General features: G+C 41.2%; 1 protein-coding gene across 2 annotated transcripts in view; it reads left to right on the top strand.

Annotated features, from left to right (window-relative positions):
- LOC115164107 (heparan sulfate glucosamine 3-O-sulfotransferase 1) overlaps positions 1-12,263 on the top strand; it is a 22,366-nt gene extending 10,103 nt beyond the window's left edge. For both annotated transcript variants that reach the window (XM_029716236.1, XM_029716237.1), the window contains exons 2-5: positions 7,185-7,585; positions 7,800-8,064; positions 8,344-8,518; positions 10,648-12,263. In XM_029716236.1, coding sequence (XP_029572096.1) covers positions 7,349-7,585; positions 7,800-8,064; positions 8,344-8,518; positions 10,648-10,876 — 906 coding nt within the window. In that variant the 5' untranslated portion in view covers positions 7,185-7,348 and the 3' untranslated portion in view covers positions 10,877-12,263. The remainder of the gene's footprint in view (positions 1-7,184; positions 7,586-7,799; positions 8,065-8,343; positions 8,519-10,647) is intronic.
- The last annotated feature ends 5,940 nt before the right edge of the window (positions 12,264-18,203 follow it).

Here is an 18,203-nt window from a genome sequence, read left to right as displayed (position 1 = left end):
TGTCGAAGAAACAAAAGTATATTTATGCAAAAGGTCCGGAACGGCAGGCAGTCTCAGGGTCAGGGCAGGCAGGGGTTAATAATCCAGTGAGGTGGGGTAAGGTACAGAACGGCAGACAGGCTGAGGGTCAGGCAGGCAGAAAGGTCAAAACCGGGAAGGACTAGAAAACAGGAGCAAGGGAACAAATGCTGGTAGGTTTCACGAAACAGAACGAACTGGCAACAGACAAACAGAGAACAAATGTATAAATAAACAGGGGATAATGGGGAAGTTGGGTGACACCTGGAGGGGGGTGGAGACAAGCACAAAGACAGGTGAAACAGATCAGGGTGTGACAGTTTATTATATCTATATTTCACAAATAATTAGATGAATTCAAGTTTCCTATCTCAGCCTAGCAATACTGTTAGTCCATATGGAGCTCTCACAGCCCCACACACCATGGACAATCCAAGCCTTGTTGTTGCGGTTTTTGCATGGTGCCAAATTGGAGTCACAAGGAGTAGCCTGCTGTCTGCTAGTGGGAGAGAAGCTCTCCTATTGAACAGAGCTGAACTAAAAGCTAGCTAGAGCAACAAGACCTCACAAAATTGTGAAATTGACTTCAGAATTCAATGTTTGTCCACGGGAGGTTAAACATTGGTTTTTGAAGATTAAGTTGAGGCAGTCATTCTGGTTAAGGGTTAAGGTTTGGGATAAACAAATAAAAAACATGTGCCTAGCACTGGGATCTGCCTAGGCTAGAGGCCCTCCTCTGACTCTATAATGAAACACAAATCCCTCCCCATTCACTCATTACTGTAAGGTCCACTATTAATATGATAGGTGTCCTTTTTTCATGACTTTACCCTTCCTACCAAGTATCTAAAAGTAACTGGATGTGCATACACATACTACTTCTGAACTCCTCTCATATCAGCCGTCTCTGTCAGTGTTGTGCTAAGACAACATTCATGATGTACTGTATTTCTGACTGCTTCCAAAGCAGGTTTCTGCCACTCTATTCTTACCGAAATGGTTTTAAAAAAGTTGTGAGATTAGAACATTTCAGGGAACTGAGTGTGATGCAACGTGGGATTGTAGAATGATTAATTGATGAGTAGATAAGAGGTTTCTGTGTGCGTTACCATAGGCTTTAGGGTAATTCCTCAGCTATCATATATTATATTCATGTCTGTATCTTCATGTGAGAGATATATATGGATATAGGACAAAAAGGACAGAGGAGAGAGAAAATGTTGAAAGAGAAGAGGAAAATATAGAGAAATGGGGAACGAGAACAATAATCATTTATAAAATGGCTTTTGTAAAGAGAGAGCGAGAGAGAGGGTTCATTCAATCATCCAAGGCCAGCTCAGTTAATCCCTACCATTGTGACAATGAGTCATCATAATGCTGCATCAAATGTACATGATCCTAGGGGCATTGGCAAACACAATGTAAGTAACTTTATTTATGTGCCCCTAATTGCACTGAATACTTATGTTTATCCTACAGCTGGTGTATGCAGTAATCATGAGCCTATGAACCAGAGTTACACTGTTAGCACTGAGGCTGTGTGCCCTAGTAGGAAGACCACTTTGTGCAGCACACCCTGCACTATTAGCTCCAATATAAATAACATGAGTAAGTCTACTTCTGATAAGCTTCCCAGTAAAGCATTAAAAACAATCAAGCATCCCAGAAAAGTGATAAATAGCCCATATTAACATATGTAGCCTAAGAAACAAGGTCCATGAAGTCAATAACTTGCTTGTAACAGATGACATTCATATTCTGACTATCTCTGAAACTCACTTAGATAATACCTTTGATGATACAGTGGTAGCAATACATGGTTATAACATCTACCGAAAAGACAGAAATGCCAACGGAGGCGGTGTTGCAGTCTATATTCAGAACCACATTCCTGTAAAGCTTAGAGACTGTTGAAGTAATATGGCTACAGGTTAATCTGTCTCACCTAAAGCCCATTCTTGTGGGAAGCTGCTATAGACCACCAAGTGCTAACAGTCAGTATCTGGATAATATGTGTGATATGCTTGATAATGTATGTAATATCAACAGATAAGTATATTTTCTGGGTGATTTAAATATTGACTTGCTATGATCAAGCTGCCCACTCAAGAAAAAACTTCAAACTGTAACCAGTGCCTGCAACCTGGTTGAGGTTGTCAGTCAACCTACCAGGGTAGTTACAAACAGCACAGGAATTAAATCATCAACATGTATTGATCACATCTTTACTAATGCTGCAGAAATTTGCTTTAAAGCAGTATCCCACTCCATATGATGTAGCGATCACAATATAATAGCCATATCTAGGAAAACCAAAGTTCCATAGTGTATAAGAGGTCAAACAATACATTTTGTTGTGATTCATATGTTGATGATGCACAGAATATTTGTTGATCTGTGGTGTGTAATGAGGAGCAACCAGACGCTGCACTTGACACATTTATGAAATTGCTTATTCCAGTTACTAATAAGCATGCACCCATTAAGAAAATGACTGTAAAAACTGTTAAATCCCCTTGGATTGATGAGGAATTGAAAAATTGTATGGTTAAGAGGGATGAGGAAAAATGTATGGCAAAAACGTCTGGTGTAACGGGTGTCGCAATGATTGGACCAAGGTGCAGCGGGAACGTGTATACTCATCTTCTTTATTTGGTAAAAAGAAGTAAAAACCAAACAAAACACGTATACAAACACAATGAACGACACTGTGCTAGACACTAAACAAGGAGACAACTACCCACAAATCCCATGACAAAAACACCCCTCTTAAATAAGACCCTCAATTAGAAGCATTGAAGAGCAGCTGCTTCCAATTGAAGGTCAACCCCATCAACTAAACATAGAAATAGAAAGACTAGACTAGAACATAGAAATATACTCACATAGAACATTAACCAAAACGCCGGAACACTCTAAACAAACACCCCGCTACATAAACACATAGCCCAACAAACCCCGAACCACATAAAACAAACACCCCCTGCCACGTCCTGACCAAACTACAATAACAAATAACCCCTTTACTGGTCAGAACGTGACATCTGGTAGCCCAACTGATTGGCAAACGTACTGCAAATTAAGAAATCATGTGACTAAACGAAATAAAAATAAACTATACTATGAAACAAAGATAAATTATATAAAGAATGATAGTAAAAAGCTTTGGGGCACCTTAAATTACATTTTGGGGGAAAAAAGCCCTCTCGGCTCCATCATTCATTGAATCAGATGGCTCATTCATCACAAAGACCATTGATATTTCCAACTCCTTTAATTACTTTTTCATTGACAAGATAAGCAAACTTAGAAATAACATGCCAGCAACAAACGCTGACACAACACATCCAAGTATATCTGACCAAATTATGAAAAACAATAATTGTCAGTGTGTCAGTGTGGAAGAGTCAGTGTGGAAGAGGTGAAACAATTATTGTTGTCTATCAACAATGACAAGCCACCAGTGTCTGACAATCTGGATGGAAAAAAACGGAGGATAATTGCCACTCCTATTTTCCACATCTTCAATAGCCTACTAGAAAGTGTGTGCCCTCAGAACTGGAGGGAAGCTAAAGTAATTCCGCTACCAAAGAATAGTAAAGCCCCCTTTACTGGCTCAAATAGCCGACCAATCAGCCTGTTACCAACCCTTAGTAAACTTCTGGAAAAAATGGTGTTTGACCAGATACAATGCTATTTGACAGTAAATAAATTAACAACAGACTTCAGCATGCTTATAAGGAAGGGCACTCAACAAGCACAGCACTTACACAAATGACAGGCTAGGAGAAATTGATGATAAAATTATTGTGGGTGCTGTCTTGTTAGACATCAGTGCAGCTTTTGACATTATCGATCATAGTCTGCTGCTGGAAAAACGTATGTGTTTCGGCTTTACACCCCCTGCTATAATGTGGATAAAGAGTTACTTGTCTAACAGAATACAGAGGGTGTTCTTTAATGGAAGCCTCTCAAACATAATCCTGGTAGAATCAGGAATTCCCCAGGGTAGCTGTTTAGGCCCCTTGCTTTTTTCAATTTTTACTAACGACCTGACACTGACTTTGAGTAAAGCCAGAGTGCCTATGTATGCGGTTGACTCAACACTATACACGTCAGCTACTACAGCAACTGAAATGACTGCAACACTTAACAAAGAGTTGCAGTTAGTTTCAGAGTGGGTGGCAAGGAATAAGTTTGCCCTAAATATTTCTAAAACTAAAAGCATTGTACTTGGGACAAAACATTCACTAAACCCTAATCCTCAACTAAATGTTGTAATAAATAACGTAGAAATTGAGCAAGTTAAGATGACTAAACTGCTTGGAGTAACACTAGATTGTAAACTGTCATGATCAAAACATATTGATACAATAGTAGCAAAGATTGGGAGAAGTATGTCCATAATAAAGAACTGCTCTGCCTTCTTAACAACACTGTCAACAAGGCAGGTCCTACAGGTCCTAGTTTTGTTGCACCTTGACTACTGTTCAGTCGTGTGGTCAGGTGCCACAAAAAAGGCAACACGGCTGGCTAATATTAAAAATATGCATGTCAATGTCTCCTGGCTCAAAGTGGAGGAGAGATTGACTTCATCACTACTTTATGAGACATATTGACATGTTGAATGCACCGAGCTGTCTGTCTAAACTACTGGCACACAGCTCTGACACCCATGCATACCCCACAAGACATGTCACTCTTCACAATGGTTGAATCAATGTTATTTCCACATCATTTCAATATATACTGAATAAAAATATAAAAGCAACATGCACAAGATCGCTGAAATAAAAAGATCCCCGAAATGTACAGCATTCTAGATGATTCTGTGCTTCCAACTTTGTGGCAACATTGTACAAGATCGCCTTTTTACATGATTTGTCAACTCTGCTTGAAATTGATCAGCTTACAGTGTATCAATGAAATGTAGATCATGAGTGGAATATATTGTTATATACAACCCAGGTAGCCCATTTCAGCAGTGCAATGTACACTACACTATAATTTCTAATGGTAGCACATACTGATTCTTCCCACTTTGTCCTATTGAAGCACACTGGCTGATGGAGAATCATGTAGTATTTACAGCTTTATCCATATATGATTTCCAACGTATATTGATGTCAAATTGCTACATTTATGAGGTAAACAATATTACAGTGTTCAGCAGTTATCAAACTATAGGGCTAACTAGGCAACTACATGCTTTTGGTTTAGTAGTTATCAGTTTTGAGCAGTTTGTTTAAGTAATAGTTAATTATATTGTTAACAAATGACAAGAAAATAATACCAAAAGTGAATATTGTGTTTTGGAAAGCAGATACTTAGATTCAATATGTATCCAAATCCAAAGAGTGATTTGATGCAGTGAAAAAATGACTTTGTGAATGTGTTCGTTTTGAAACATGAGCCATTTTGATTATCTGTTTTGATTTGCGCTTAGAGTTGTGAAAATGTACCACATACTTGTGAAATTTCACCAACGTGATTGAAAAAAACTGTAATATCATACATTACAGAAAAATACTAGCCAGTAGCCACCACTTTCAGAGTAAATTCTTCAAAGACAAACTAAACGAAACACCAGGACAAACCCTTCAGCCTTGATAGCTGACTTGATGAAGGTAATGATGACAAAAGAGACACCGAGCAGGGAGACTAGACGAACTCTCGGGGCGGCTGGAGCAACAACATTCCCCTAAGGTGCAATTAAAAAGGAACACAGGAACCGAACACTGACGAGGTTGTTCTCCAGGACCACACAACACCCACACACACACACACACACACACACACACACACACACACACACACACACACACACACACACACACACGACAAGTGAATAAATAACTGGCCTGAACACAATAACAACAATAGAAACAGAGAGACAATGTCAGAGGAAGGATCATGTTACATGTACTGACACCGCTGTGCAGTGATGTTAAGGCCTGGTGAACACAGACACAGCAACAAACTAGGCACCATGTCAACATGGTGCCTTGACTTTGCAATCGCTCTCTACAAGTCCTCCTTCTGTGACTGGTTGCCTGTCTGTTGAGGACAAGTGACAGACAGAACCACCCACGCCAGGACTGAGAGATACCCTACTTATTCCACCTAATTAATAAGATGGAGATTTATCATCTAAATTGTGTGGAACTGTTCATTCTCTAATGTTCGTCCATATCCACATAGTTCAGTGTCCATCACTTCCATGTGGTTATTAAAAGAGAAATTGAACTTGAACATTAGCCTACTTTTACCATTTGACATTGCACCAAATACTTTGTTTTTTTCTTTCAATTAATGATTTAATTAACAATATTGCTCCCCAGAGGGGAAACTGAGTTTGACACATGCAGGGACAATACGCACTAGGGTTGGTATCTTTCAAGGATTTTAGTGGCCCTTTTGGGTACTTCAGATTATCACAGGTGTCTGTAATCATCTCTGGCCCTCTGTGTGGCCTTATCACATCGGCTGATGTAAAAAGGGCTTTATAAATACATTTGATTGATTGACTGATCACATGGCAAATATATGAAATAATTAAAGAAAATCATTTTTAAATAAAAAATAGAATTACAAAACTGCAAAACATTATCCTAAACATAAGCCATCAACTAAGTGAATACCATTGGTGTTTAATATGAGGGTTTCAGCATTAAATATCCTTTACATATTTTTTTACTATGTCAATATGTATTGGTTGTCAATGTTTTGACGTCACACTCCTGGCAGTTGTGAACAGTCAATAGCTGGAAGAGTTTCAGGGTTAATTCGAAATAATGCCATTGTTGACTAGAATCATTTTACATTAATTGGGCTATTTTGTATTTAACAATATGGTCTATATACTAGAAACTAATGGACAATATGGACACAGATATAATACATTTATAATATATGAATACAGTTATTAAAATATAAATGATCAAAGTCACGATAGATTGCCATTGATTTTCTGTTAATTGACAAAATTACTGAAGATTCCAGTGACTTTCTAAATTACTGGTAGCTTTGAAACCCTAATACAGACAAGAAGTTCCAGTCTTCATGAGTTCTCTACCCTAAATTTAGCTATTTATATGACCTAAAATGACCTAAACTCAGATATTTAAAACTGCATTTGACAGTGGAAAATAACTCTTCATTTGCAGGCTCTTCACTGAAGACCCCTGGATCCTGAACCCATCTCACCTAGGAGCCCCTTCCCCCACCCTCCTCCTCGCCCGAGCCCCACAGCCTGTGGGTATCTTTCTGTACCTGTGTGTATGTACCTCCCCCCTCCTCATCCTCCCAACTCCAGAGCCCATAGTCCACCATGCTGTGGACTGTTCTCCTAGCCCTGCTGGTTCTCCTCCTACTGCAGACCCAGCTATGTGTCTGTCTACGGGTGCTCAGAGTTGCCGGCTATTCCTCCCCCTCATCCTCCCCCTCTCGTAATGCCACCAAGCAGCGACTACCTGGAGCCATCATCATTGGCGTGCGTAAAGGTGGCACCAGGGCCCTCCTGGAGATGCTCAACCTCCATCCGGACGTAGAGGTGGCCAAGGCAGAGGTAATGAGAAATAGAAACATCATCATGACCATCTTAACTTAAATTGTAAAGCACTTTCACACAATAGACTACTCTCAAAGCTTTAACACAATGGTATGAAAATAGTCATGCAGCATAACAGAATGAAAGAACAAGATAAAATCCTAGAATACAGACTTTACAGAAGTACATTTTTGGATAAGGTATTAAACAACACTACATACTTTCTTTTTAGGTGCACTACTTCAACGTGGAAGAGCACTACCGGCGGGGGCTGGCATGGTATCGTTCCCAGATGCCCTTCACCCTGCCTGGGCAAGTGACGGTGGAGAAAACCCCTGGCTACTTTGCCTCTCCCCAGGTCCCTCAGCGGGTCTGGGAGATGAACCCTGCTGTCCGACTCCTGCTGATCGTCCGGGACCCCGCTGAGCGCCTCGTCTCCGACTACACCCAGGTCCTCCATAATAGGGTGACCCGTCACAAGCCCTACAAGTCTCTAGGTAAGTGGCACCAAGGTTAGAGTGGTGACCCAGTAACCGAAAGGTTGCTAGTTCAAGTCCCAGGCGATAGATAATTGGGGTCTGCTTTTGTCAGATCATTACTACCACCGTTGTTCACTTGAGAAATGCAGTTAACAACAAAAGTGTAAATCCATCCAGTGCTCTATACCTCAGATCCTGTTCCTCCTAACCTATATGTGTGCCAAGAGTTGGGATATATACATTTCTGCTCTAAAATAAAATATTATATTCTACTCTATTTTATGTATTCTATTGTAGAAGAGCTGCTGCTCCGCCAGGGCCACATTGTCCCGGCCTACAAAGCCCTGCAGAGGAGTCTGTACCACCAACACCTGGACCGCTGGCTGGATGTCTTCCCCAGGGAGCAGGTCCATGTGGTGGACGGAGAGGCCCTCATCAGAGACCCCTTCCCAGAGCTCCAGAGGGCGGAGAGGTAATGTTATACCTAATGTAATTGTTGGGTGTGTTCCTAAAACACACCCTCTGGTCAAAAGTAGACATTATAAGATTCTGAACTTACGATCACTGTAAGTACATCTTCCCTGTAAGGTCGGAACGGCAGGCTGCCCAGGAAACCATGGAGCCGGCATGAGATATAGCTCAGAAAACATACCTCAATCCAGGGATGGAAATGCTAGGTAGCCAAAGCCACAGCAGACATTTTCGAAGGATAGTCAGTCAATCAGCTCCTTTGTTGTTCAACATGACATTCCATAATGGGATGGCTAGTCAAAAATAGTACACTATATAGGAAATAGGGTACAATTTGGGACACAGTCTTATATTTCAATAAAATGGCCTAAATTACACTTTATCACCATGCACTTTAACTTGTAGCCTACATATTTAACCAACCTTGCTTTTTGAACACATTTAACCTCATGTCTATTGTTGGTAAAATTCACAGAAATGAGCACCCCAAACACAACAAACTGGAAGTTCATTGAAAGGACCCAGAAATAGCAGTCTTCTTCTTATTCATCTTATATGTTATTATGGCGGTCCACGAACACACGTTAGATGTGCATGCCGCCACCTACTGTACAGGTGGTAAACTATAGAAAAAATATCCATTGTATTAAAGGGGGATAAAAACGACATCATGCAACAAATAAAATTTACCAAAAATAAATATAGCATCACATCCCTACACAGGATCAGGGGCATGTGAGGGCGGTGCATCCTTTGACAAGATTTCTTGCAATGCCTCGGCTGTAAACTCACTGAGTCTCAAAAAGCGTACTGCTGCACAATAATTCAAAATTTCTCTGATTTCTTCTTTGTTTGTGCTGTGCAGTTTATGACCATTGTAATAAATGCTGCAAAGTCCACCTTTTTTACATGTTATATATCAGGATCCCTTTATTGCCGAGAAACATTCACTGGTGCAGTCTCAATTACCATTGCGTCTTCAACGCCACTCGCTCCTTCTACTCTTTTCTCCGCCACAAGATAGGAGACAAGCTGGACAGCCCTTATTCTCCCCACCTCTGTCTCCTTCACCCTAACAGCGTAATCCAGAGACTAGGCCATATGTTCGCCACCACCAGTGGAGGCTCCTGAGGGGAGGACGGCTCATAATAATGGCTGGAACTGAGCAAATGGAATGGCATCAAACCATGTGTTTGATGTATTTGATACCATCCCACTTATTCCTCTCCAGCCATTACCACGAGCCCGTCCTCCCCAAATAAGGTGCCAGCAAACTCCTATGGCCACCACAGTTGCAGCATATAACCTCAGCTGGCATATGATTCTTTCCCCCCATCTGCATACACTTGAGAAAATCTTTTGCATTTATTACACTGGAGGAGCTTAAGCACAACAGCTCTTAAAGGATATTTCATATAGCCTAGCTTTACATGAGAAGGGAGAGACTTTATAATATGAACGAAGTGGGTTTCCTTACTCCATTCACCACACAGGTCAGTCAACATGCACCAATCAGTTCATCTACTTCCTCAGGTATATCATCTGCATTCACTTCATGAGCAACCCCAGAGACAGGCGCCCTGCTTCGTAAATCCATACACAAAACTGCATTCAAAAATCTTTTTGAGGCGCAAAGTATGTTCTGCGGACACACAAAAAATCTAAATAAAACCAGAATTTGTGGCTGCCACCAATGCCACCTCACCCAATGCACCCATGATATTTCTTAGCTTCCATCACAACTTTACTTATTTTGTTTCCTTTCTTTTTCATGACTGTAGCCCACTCATTCTCACTCTCATCTTTATCCGACCCGCCATCAGTTTCGAACAGAACATCCATTTCCGCCATCTTCCCTCTCCTAGCAGTCTTTTGGATTGCCTGATTAAATAGGGGCCTGAATAAAAAATGGCCTCCAAGAGAGGATCCTTTCATGGCCCACCTGTTACTTTTGTCTGTATGTAACTTATATTGTGTAAGATGCTATTCAATTGCCTCATTGAGGAGATTAACGTTTTTTAATCTAATCTCATCTAATTTAGGCCGTCATTGTAGTAGGCCATCATTGTAAATAAGAATTTGTTCTTAACTGACTTGCCTATTTAAATAAAATAAATAAATAATCTATAGGTTCCTGGACCTGCTGCCCCGCATCACTCCCTCCAACTTCTACTTCAACACAACTAAAGGTTTCTACTGCCTCCTCTCTGCCGGGGGCCATGACAAGTGTCTGGATGAGTCCAAGGGCAGGCCCCACGCTCCTCTCAGCTCCCGGGCCTTCAGGAAGCTCTGCCGATACTTCAAAGAACCCAACCGCCTGTTCTTTGAAATGGTGGGACGTTTCTTCTCCTGGTGCTGACTGTGCATCAAGAAACAAAAGGCCCTTTATTGCTCTGATACCACCTTTAATGGGACAGAGAGAGGGGACAGACAGGGCCAACTGGAGATATTGGCCATAATAGCAAATATTTGGGATGCCTTTGAAATGGTCACCTGTTCCCTATGTAGTGCACTACTTTTGGGCAGAGTGGGTACCATTTAGAATGTAATCTTAGAGATGCTTAGAGACACTAAGAGCAGGTCAACAGTGAAAGGACAAGGGCCTGTGTGAAGTTACTGTTGATTGATTGGACGGATAGATGGATTGGTGTGTTGACTGTCAGGTAGGTGGGTGGATGGGATGAATGGACGAATAGATTGGTGTGCAGACTGTTGAGTGTGCGGATGGATTAATTGATATGTTAATTGAAGGGTGTGGGTGGATGAATTGACTGAGAGATGAAAGGATAAAAGCACGGATGCACACAGACGATTTTAAAGATCTTTAGAGGTGTTACGTTTTGAATGTTCTTAATTCTCTTACTGTCAATGAGCTGAACCAAGCCAGGCCTGGGAGTGAAAAGCACAACAAGGATAGACTGTATAAGATAACTCTCACTGAGGGACACTATTTCTAACTACCCATAGAAATAGATGATGGGTACATTCAATATGGCAGCCGGTCCACCCATCACGGAACATTGACTTGAATGGGAATGTCCATTCTAATGATCTGTTTTTTTTTTATGGTACTACCTGCTGGAGAACATGAACTGAAGTGCCCATTCTCTAATACTGTATGCCTGGTGGTCCTAATACCACCTGATCATAACTCTTGCTGGAGCCTGTCATCGTTGGCCTTGGTTGCACAAACTGGAATGAAATCGAGTGTAAGAAAATAACTACAATAAACTGTACCATACAATTGTATCGTGAACAATCAAGTTAAAAACAAATCTTGTCATTTTGATGGTCATTAAAATGAGTTTCAGAGCAGATACCATTGGAGGAAATGTATACGTGTACAGAAAATAGAGGGTAGAATAATGTTTTGAAATTAGATGGGGCTGATTGTTGCACTCTAACTGAATGCTTAATTGCATAAAAGGTCAGTCCATCTGTAGATCTACTGTACCAATATGAAGCTATTTCAAACCGAGTCTGATGATTTAGACTGCTTACCATTTTCACAAAATTGATTACCAATGTAAAAAGTATGCCTGTGAGCTAAAATAATGTCCTCATTTAGATAATCATGTGTACTTATCTTGTTATTATTCTAATATTTTACTTTCGAATGTTCAATAGAAATGTATATTTTTGGGATTGTTGAATTTAGATTTTAAGGTGTTTGAGCTGTAATGCATTGTAAGTATGTTTTCTAAAAGATTCTTCAATAAATGTGTACTGGTGTACTTTAACCCAGAGAAAATAACAATATTTAATAGAACATAGCGATTGGGGGTAGGGGTAGGGGAGAGAGAGAGGGGGAGAGAGAAGAAGAATGTAGGGTACCAACCAAAATACATTACTTGGCCTAGACAGAGTGTATTGTAAAGATCATATTGTAACATCTGCTTCCAACTCACACCCTCAAACACGTAGATCCCCTGAACACAGCTCACTCTCCAGATCCCAATCACCTGAATTCTAATCACCTGTTCACACACCTGTATGTCATTATCACACACTATTTTGTTCAGTTCTTTGCCCCCATCACTGTGAGGTATTATTTGTTTTGTGACACACGTCTTTCGGAGCAGTTTTTCCCGTGATTTACTCCTCCCTTGTATGATAGTGAGTCAGGCAAAAACGATCAGATTTCCTGTTATCTACCCATTTCCTGATCTCCCGGACTACGTTACTAGCCTTTTCCCTGTCTGTACTGTTGCCCTTTTGGACCCCTGTGTATGACCTTCTGCCTGCCCCTGGACCCAGCTACCTGCCTCCTCCTGTGGTTCTTTGCAATAAACACCTGCTGCGCCCTGCGCTTAAAACCAGCTCTCTGTCTCCCATCGTGTTCATTACACATAAGTCCTATCTCAGCAGGTCAAATACATAACACATAGGGCTTTAAATACACATAGTGTGTTGCCTTTTAACAGTAAGTCTAATACATGTATTAGTTCTACACTTACAACAGTTACAGGTCAGCACCCTGTATGTGCTATTCTAAAATATAGTCAAACCACAATCTCTATTATTATGTACAATCAGGTCCATAATTATTGGTACCCTTGAAAAAGATTTTAAAAAAAATGATATACTTTTTTGCTAAAGTGAAATTATATTATTTTACACCAGGGTTGCACAACTGGAGGCCTGCAGGTGCTTTTATTTGGCCACCCAAGTTGATGATGCTTAACAAGGGCCCCAGGACCAGAGGAAGCAAAATAGCCCCATAACAAAGATGCACCACCATATTTCAAGGGAAAGGGGATACCTAGTCAGTTGCACAACTGAATGCATTCAACCGAAATGTGTCCTCTGCAGTTAACCCAACCCCTCTGAATCAGAGAGGTGTGGGGGGCTGCCTTAATTGACATCCACATCAGTGCCTGGGGAGCAGTTGTTATTCAGGGTTAACTGACTTGCTCAATGGAAGAACATCAGATTTTTTCTACCTTGCCAGCTCAGGGATTCAAACCAGCGACCTTTCAGTTACTGGCCCAACACTCTTAGCCACTAGGCTACCGCAGGTATGAGGTACTTTCATTCATATGCTTCCATTTTTCAAAGCCAAATCCACCACTGGTGTGCGGGACCAAATTGCTCTATTTTCATGTCATCTGGCCATAGCACCGCCTGGAGTTTGATAAATGGCACTGGCACTTGGATTGGAACCGTGCTTTGGTAAGATGACATGAAAATAGAGCTATTTGTTGTGCTGTGTTTGGTGTTGAAAAAACAGAAGCATATGCAGAAAAGTACCTCATACCTACAGTAAAATATGGTGGTGGATCTTTGATATTATGGGGCTATTTTCTTTTTAGAAAGCAGTGTGATGTCTAACACCAGCAAGACAATAACCTAGAGCACTAATCAAAATCCACAAAGAAATGGTTAATTGACCACAAAAATCAACATTTGGCAATGGCCATCTCAGTCTCCGGACTTGAACCCCATTGAAAAGCTGTTTGAATTGAAGAGGGCAGTCCATAAAAGCAGACGAAGGATATCAAGGATCTGGGAAGATTCTGTATGTAGGAATGGTCTAAGATCCCTCCCAACGTGTTCTCCAATCTCATAAAACATTTAAGAAAAAGGCTTATTATCCTCGCAAATGTAAGGGTCCTGTGTGTAGCTGGTGTACAGAATCAGGCACAGGACAGCAGATATGAGTAATCAACGTACTTTACTCAAAAAGACGCATTTATAAAGTATCATCACGAGCCCACAAAGACGGACCAAAATTACAATAAACAATCACAACATGGGGAACAGAGCGTTAAATAATAAACAAGTAATTGGTTGAGTGAAGCCAGGTGTGTAAGACAAAGACAGAACAAATGGAAAATGAAAAGTGGATCGGCGGTGGCTAGAAAGCCGTTGACGTCGACCGCCGAACGAACAAGGAGAGGGACCGACTTCATTGGAAGTCGTGACAGCAAGGGATATTGAAAATGGGTGCCAATAATTTTTACCCTTATCCTTTTCAGATTTACTTGAACAAAATCTCTTTCTATGAGGAATAATATTTGCATAAACTAATATAATTTACCAATTGTTTTGAGCATACAATATAGCTCAGTATTTGTAGAATTCTTTTAAAGTATTTTTTGCACATCTTTATCAAGGGTGCCAATAATTATGAGCCTGACTGTAGTTGTTCAAGTGCTTTGATATCCATCTTTGGTGTGACAGTCTAACACTGGATAAACATGTAGACTGTAAATGCAGGTTGACAGCAGAAAGTTAATCCCTGGGTCAGACTCAATAGCGAGGAGGCAGTGGTGTAGTGGAGGCTAAACGCAAGTAAACACTTTTTGCGGTACAGTTTACTCACCTTTTTCAGAAAAATGTATTGAAAGTGTAGGAAGTTTACCCACCTATTTTTTTTTTTTACCACTACCTCACTTTGAGTAGGGTAAAGGTCACAAGTGATGACAAAGAAACAGACCTTGCCTAGGTTTGTGTAGAGAGAGAGAGAGAGACACACACATCAATATCCTTGTTCAGGGGCAGAACTACAGATTTTTACCTTGTCAGCTCGGGGATTTGAGCACGAACTGGCAAATCTGGTGCAGTCCATGAGGAGGAAATGCACTGCAGTAATTAATGCAGCTAGTGGCCACACCAGATACTGACTGTTACTTTTGATTTTGTTCAGGGACACATTATTTCATTTATGTTAGACACGTCTGTGGAACTTGTTCAGTGCATGTCTCAGTTGAATCTTGTGTTCATACAAATATTTGCACATGTTAAGTTTGCTGAAAATTAACGCAGTTGACAGTGAGAGGACGTTTCTTTTTTTTTTGCTGAGTTTAAATGGATGAGTGATGTCAGAGCGGCATGGAATAAGACACAGTAGAATACTACATACACATGATTAATGCAAGATTTGTAAACATTAAAATGACTAAGATACAGTAGAATAGTATAGAAACCAGTATATACTTAATGCAAGATATGTAAACATTATCAAAGTGACTAGTGTTCCATTTCTTAAAGTGGCCAGGTATTTCTAGTCTGTCTCTAGGCAGCATCCTCTCTGTGTTAGTGAAGGCTATTTAACAGTCTAACTGCCTTGAGATAGCAGTTTCAGTCTCTTGGTCCCAGCTTTGATGCACCAGTATTAACCTCACCTTCTGGATGATAGGGAAAGGGGGATACCTAGTTAGTTGTCCAACCAAATGTATTCAACTGAAATGTGCATTTAATCCAACCGCTCTGAATCAGAGGTGCAGGGGGCTGGCTACCTTAATCGACATCCACGTCTCGGTGCCCGGGGAACAGTGGGTTAACAGCACAACGACTGCTTTTTACCTTGTCAGCTCAGGGATTCGATGCAGCAACCTTCCGGTTACTGGAACAATGCTCTAACCAATAGATAGCGAGGTGAACAGGCAGGGGCTCAGGTGGTTTGGTATTTTAGGATCCCCATTAGCTGTTGCAAAAGCAGCAGCTACTCTTCCTGGGGTCCACACAAAACATCAATAGACAAGAACAGCTCAAAGACAGAACTAGAGACTTTAACAAAAAAATGTTTAAGGCACATATCAATGCATACACAAACTATCTAGGTCAAATAGGGGAGAGGCATTGCGCCGCATGGTGTTGCTTTACCGTTTTTCTGAAACCAGGTTTGCAGTTTATTTGAGCAATATAAGATGGAAGTTCCATGCAACTAAGGCTCTATATCAGTGGTTCTTAACCTGGGTTCGATCGAACCCCAGGGGTTCGGTGAGTCAGTCTCAGGGGTTCGGCGGAGGTCAAGACACACACCCGACTCATATGATTCGTGATGACACGCCCCGCTTGGCCATCATTGGCTGCAGGTGATCACGCAACATCGCTTGGCCTATCTGTGCTGCAGGGAATTTGGCGCGCTCAGTAGTCGAATTGCGACTGTCGTGATGGTACGTCGTGTGATTTCTTTCTTAATATTTTAATCCCTTCATACTAACTATGTCGAGCAAAAAAAGAAAGTGGTCGGACGAATATGTACAATATGGATTCACATGTATAACGGAACGTGATGAGAGTCAGCGTCCTAACTGCATGATTTGCAATGCCAAGTTGAGCAATTCTAGTCTAGCACCGGCAAAACTAAGAGAACACTTCCTTAAGCTGCATGGAGATGGACAATACAAGAACACAACGCTCGCTGAATTCAAGGTGAAGAGAGCCAGATTCGATGAAAAAGCTACTCTGCCTGTTCTCGGCTTTGTACCCATCAACAAACCGATCCTCACAGCATCGTACGAAGTTGCTTACCTGATCGCAAAGCAGGGCAAACCACACACCATTGGTGAAACACTCATAAAACCAGCTGTGTTGAAGATGGCGAATATCATGCTGGGAAAAGCGGCTGAAGTTAAGTTATCCCAAATTCCTCTTTCTAATGACACCATTAGCGACAGAATAGAGGACATGAGCAAAGACATCTTGGCTCAAGTAGTTGCAGATCTGATTTCAAGCCCGGCAAAATTCAGCCTTCAACTCGACGAGACCACAGACGTTTCCAATCTAAGCCAGCTTGCTGTATTTGTGCGCTATGTGAAAGACGACGTGATAAAGGAAGATTTTTTATTTTGTAAGCCTCTTACGACAACAACTAAGGCAGCCGATGTGAAGAAACTTGTGGATGACTTCTTCAAAGACAACAATCTTTCGTGGGATATGGTTTCTGCAGTTTGTTCGGACGGAGCTCCAGTCATGCTGGGAAGAAAGTCTGGTTTTGGTGCGCTAGTGAAAGCCGATGCACCACACATCATTGTTACGCATTGTATTCTGCACAGGCATGCGTTGGCAACAAAAACCTTGCCTCCAAAACTGGCAGAAGTATTAAATTGTAGTGGAATGCATGAACTATGTGCGAAATAGTGCTCTGAGGCACCGCATCTTCAGTGAGCTGTGTAAAGAAATGGGCTCTGAATTCGAGGTACTTCTGTACCATTCTAACGTTCGGTGGTTATCCCGGGGACAGGTGCTGAATCGTGTTTTTGCCATGCGTGTGGAATTAGCCCTGTTTTTGCAAGAGCACCAACATCGTCATGCAGATTGCTTAAAAAATTCTGAGTTCATTCTCATTTTAGCGTACATGGCTGATATCTTCGCAGCTCTCAATCATCTCAATCAACAGATGCAGGGCGGTGGAGTCAACATCATCGAAGCGGAAGAAAACCTGAAGGCTTTTCAAAAAAAGCTACCGTTATGGAAACGACGAACAGAGAACGATAACTTCGCAAACCTTCCCTTGCTGGACGACTGTGTAAGTAAGATCGAAGATGTATCTGGAATCGGAGACATTTCTGTACCCGCGGAACTGAAGCAAGCAATTGCCACGCACTTAGATGAGCTTGCAAAGTCTCTCGACGGATACTTCCCTACAAGAGAGTCATATCCAGCATGGGTGAGACAGCCGTTCACGTTTAGTGTTGAGACAACAGATGTCAATGATGAATACCTCGATGAAATCATTGAAATTCAGCAGAGCCAGGTTCAACAGCAACTCTTCAGAACAACACTCAACGTTTTGGTGTCAACAAATGGTAACGTACCCTGTTATTGCTAAGAAAGCTCTGGAGATTTTCATACCGTTTGTTACAACATATCTTTGCGAGCAATCCTTTTCGAGGATGCTGGACATAAAAACGAAGAAAAGGAACAGACTTTGTTGCGAAAATGACATGAGAGTGGCA

Source organism: Salmo trutta, chromosome 27 (genome assembly GCF_901001165.1).
Source record: "Salmo trutta chromosome 27, fSalTru1.1, whole genome shotgun sequence".
Lineage (NCBI taxonomy): Eukaryota > Metazoa > Chordata > Actinopteri > Salmoniformes > Salmonidae > Salmo > Salmo trutta.
The sequence above is the reverse complement of the archived record's forward strand: the minus strand, read 5'-3'. Positions and strand labels throughout refer to the sequence as shown.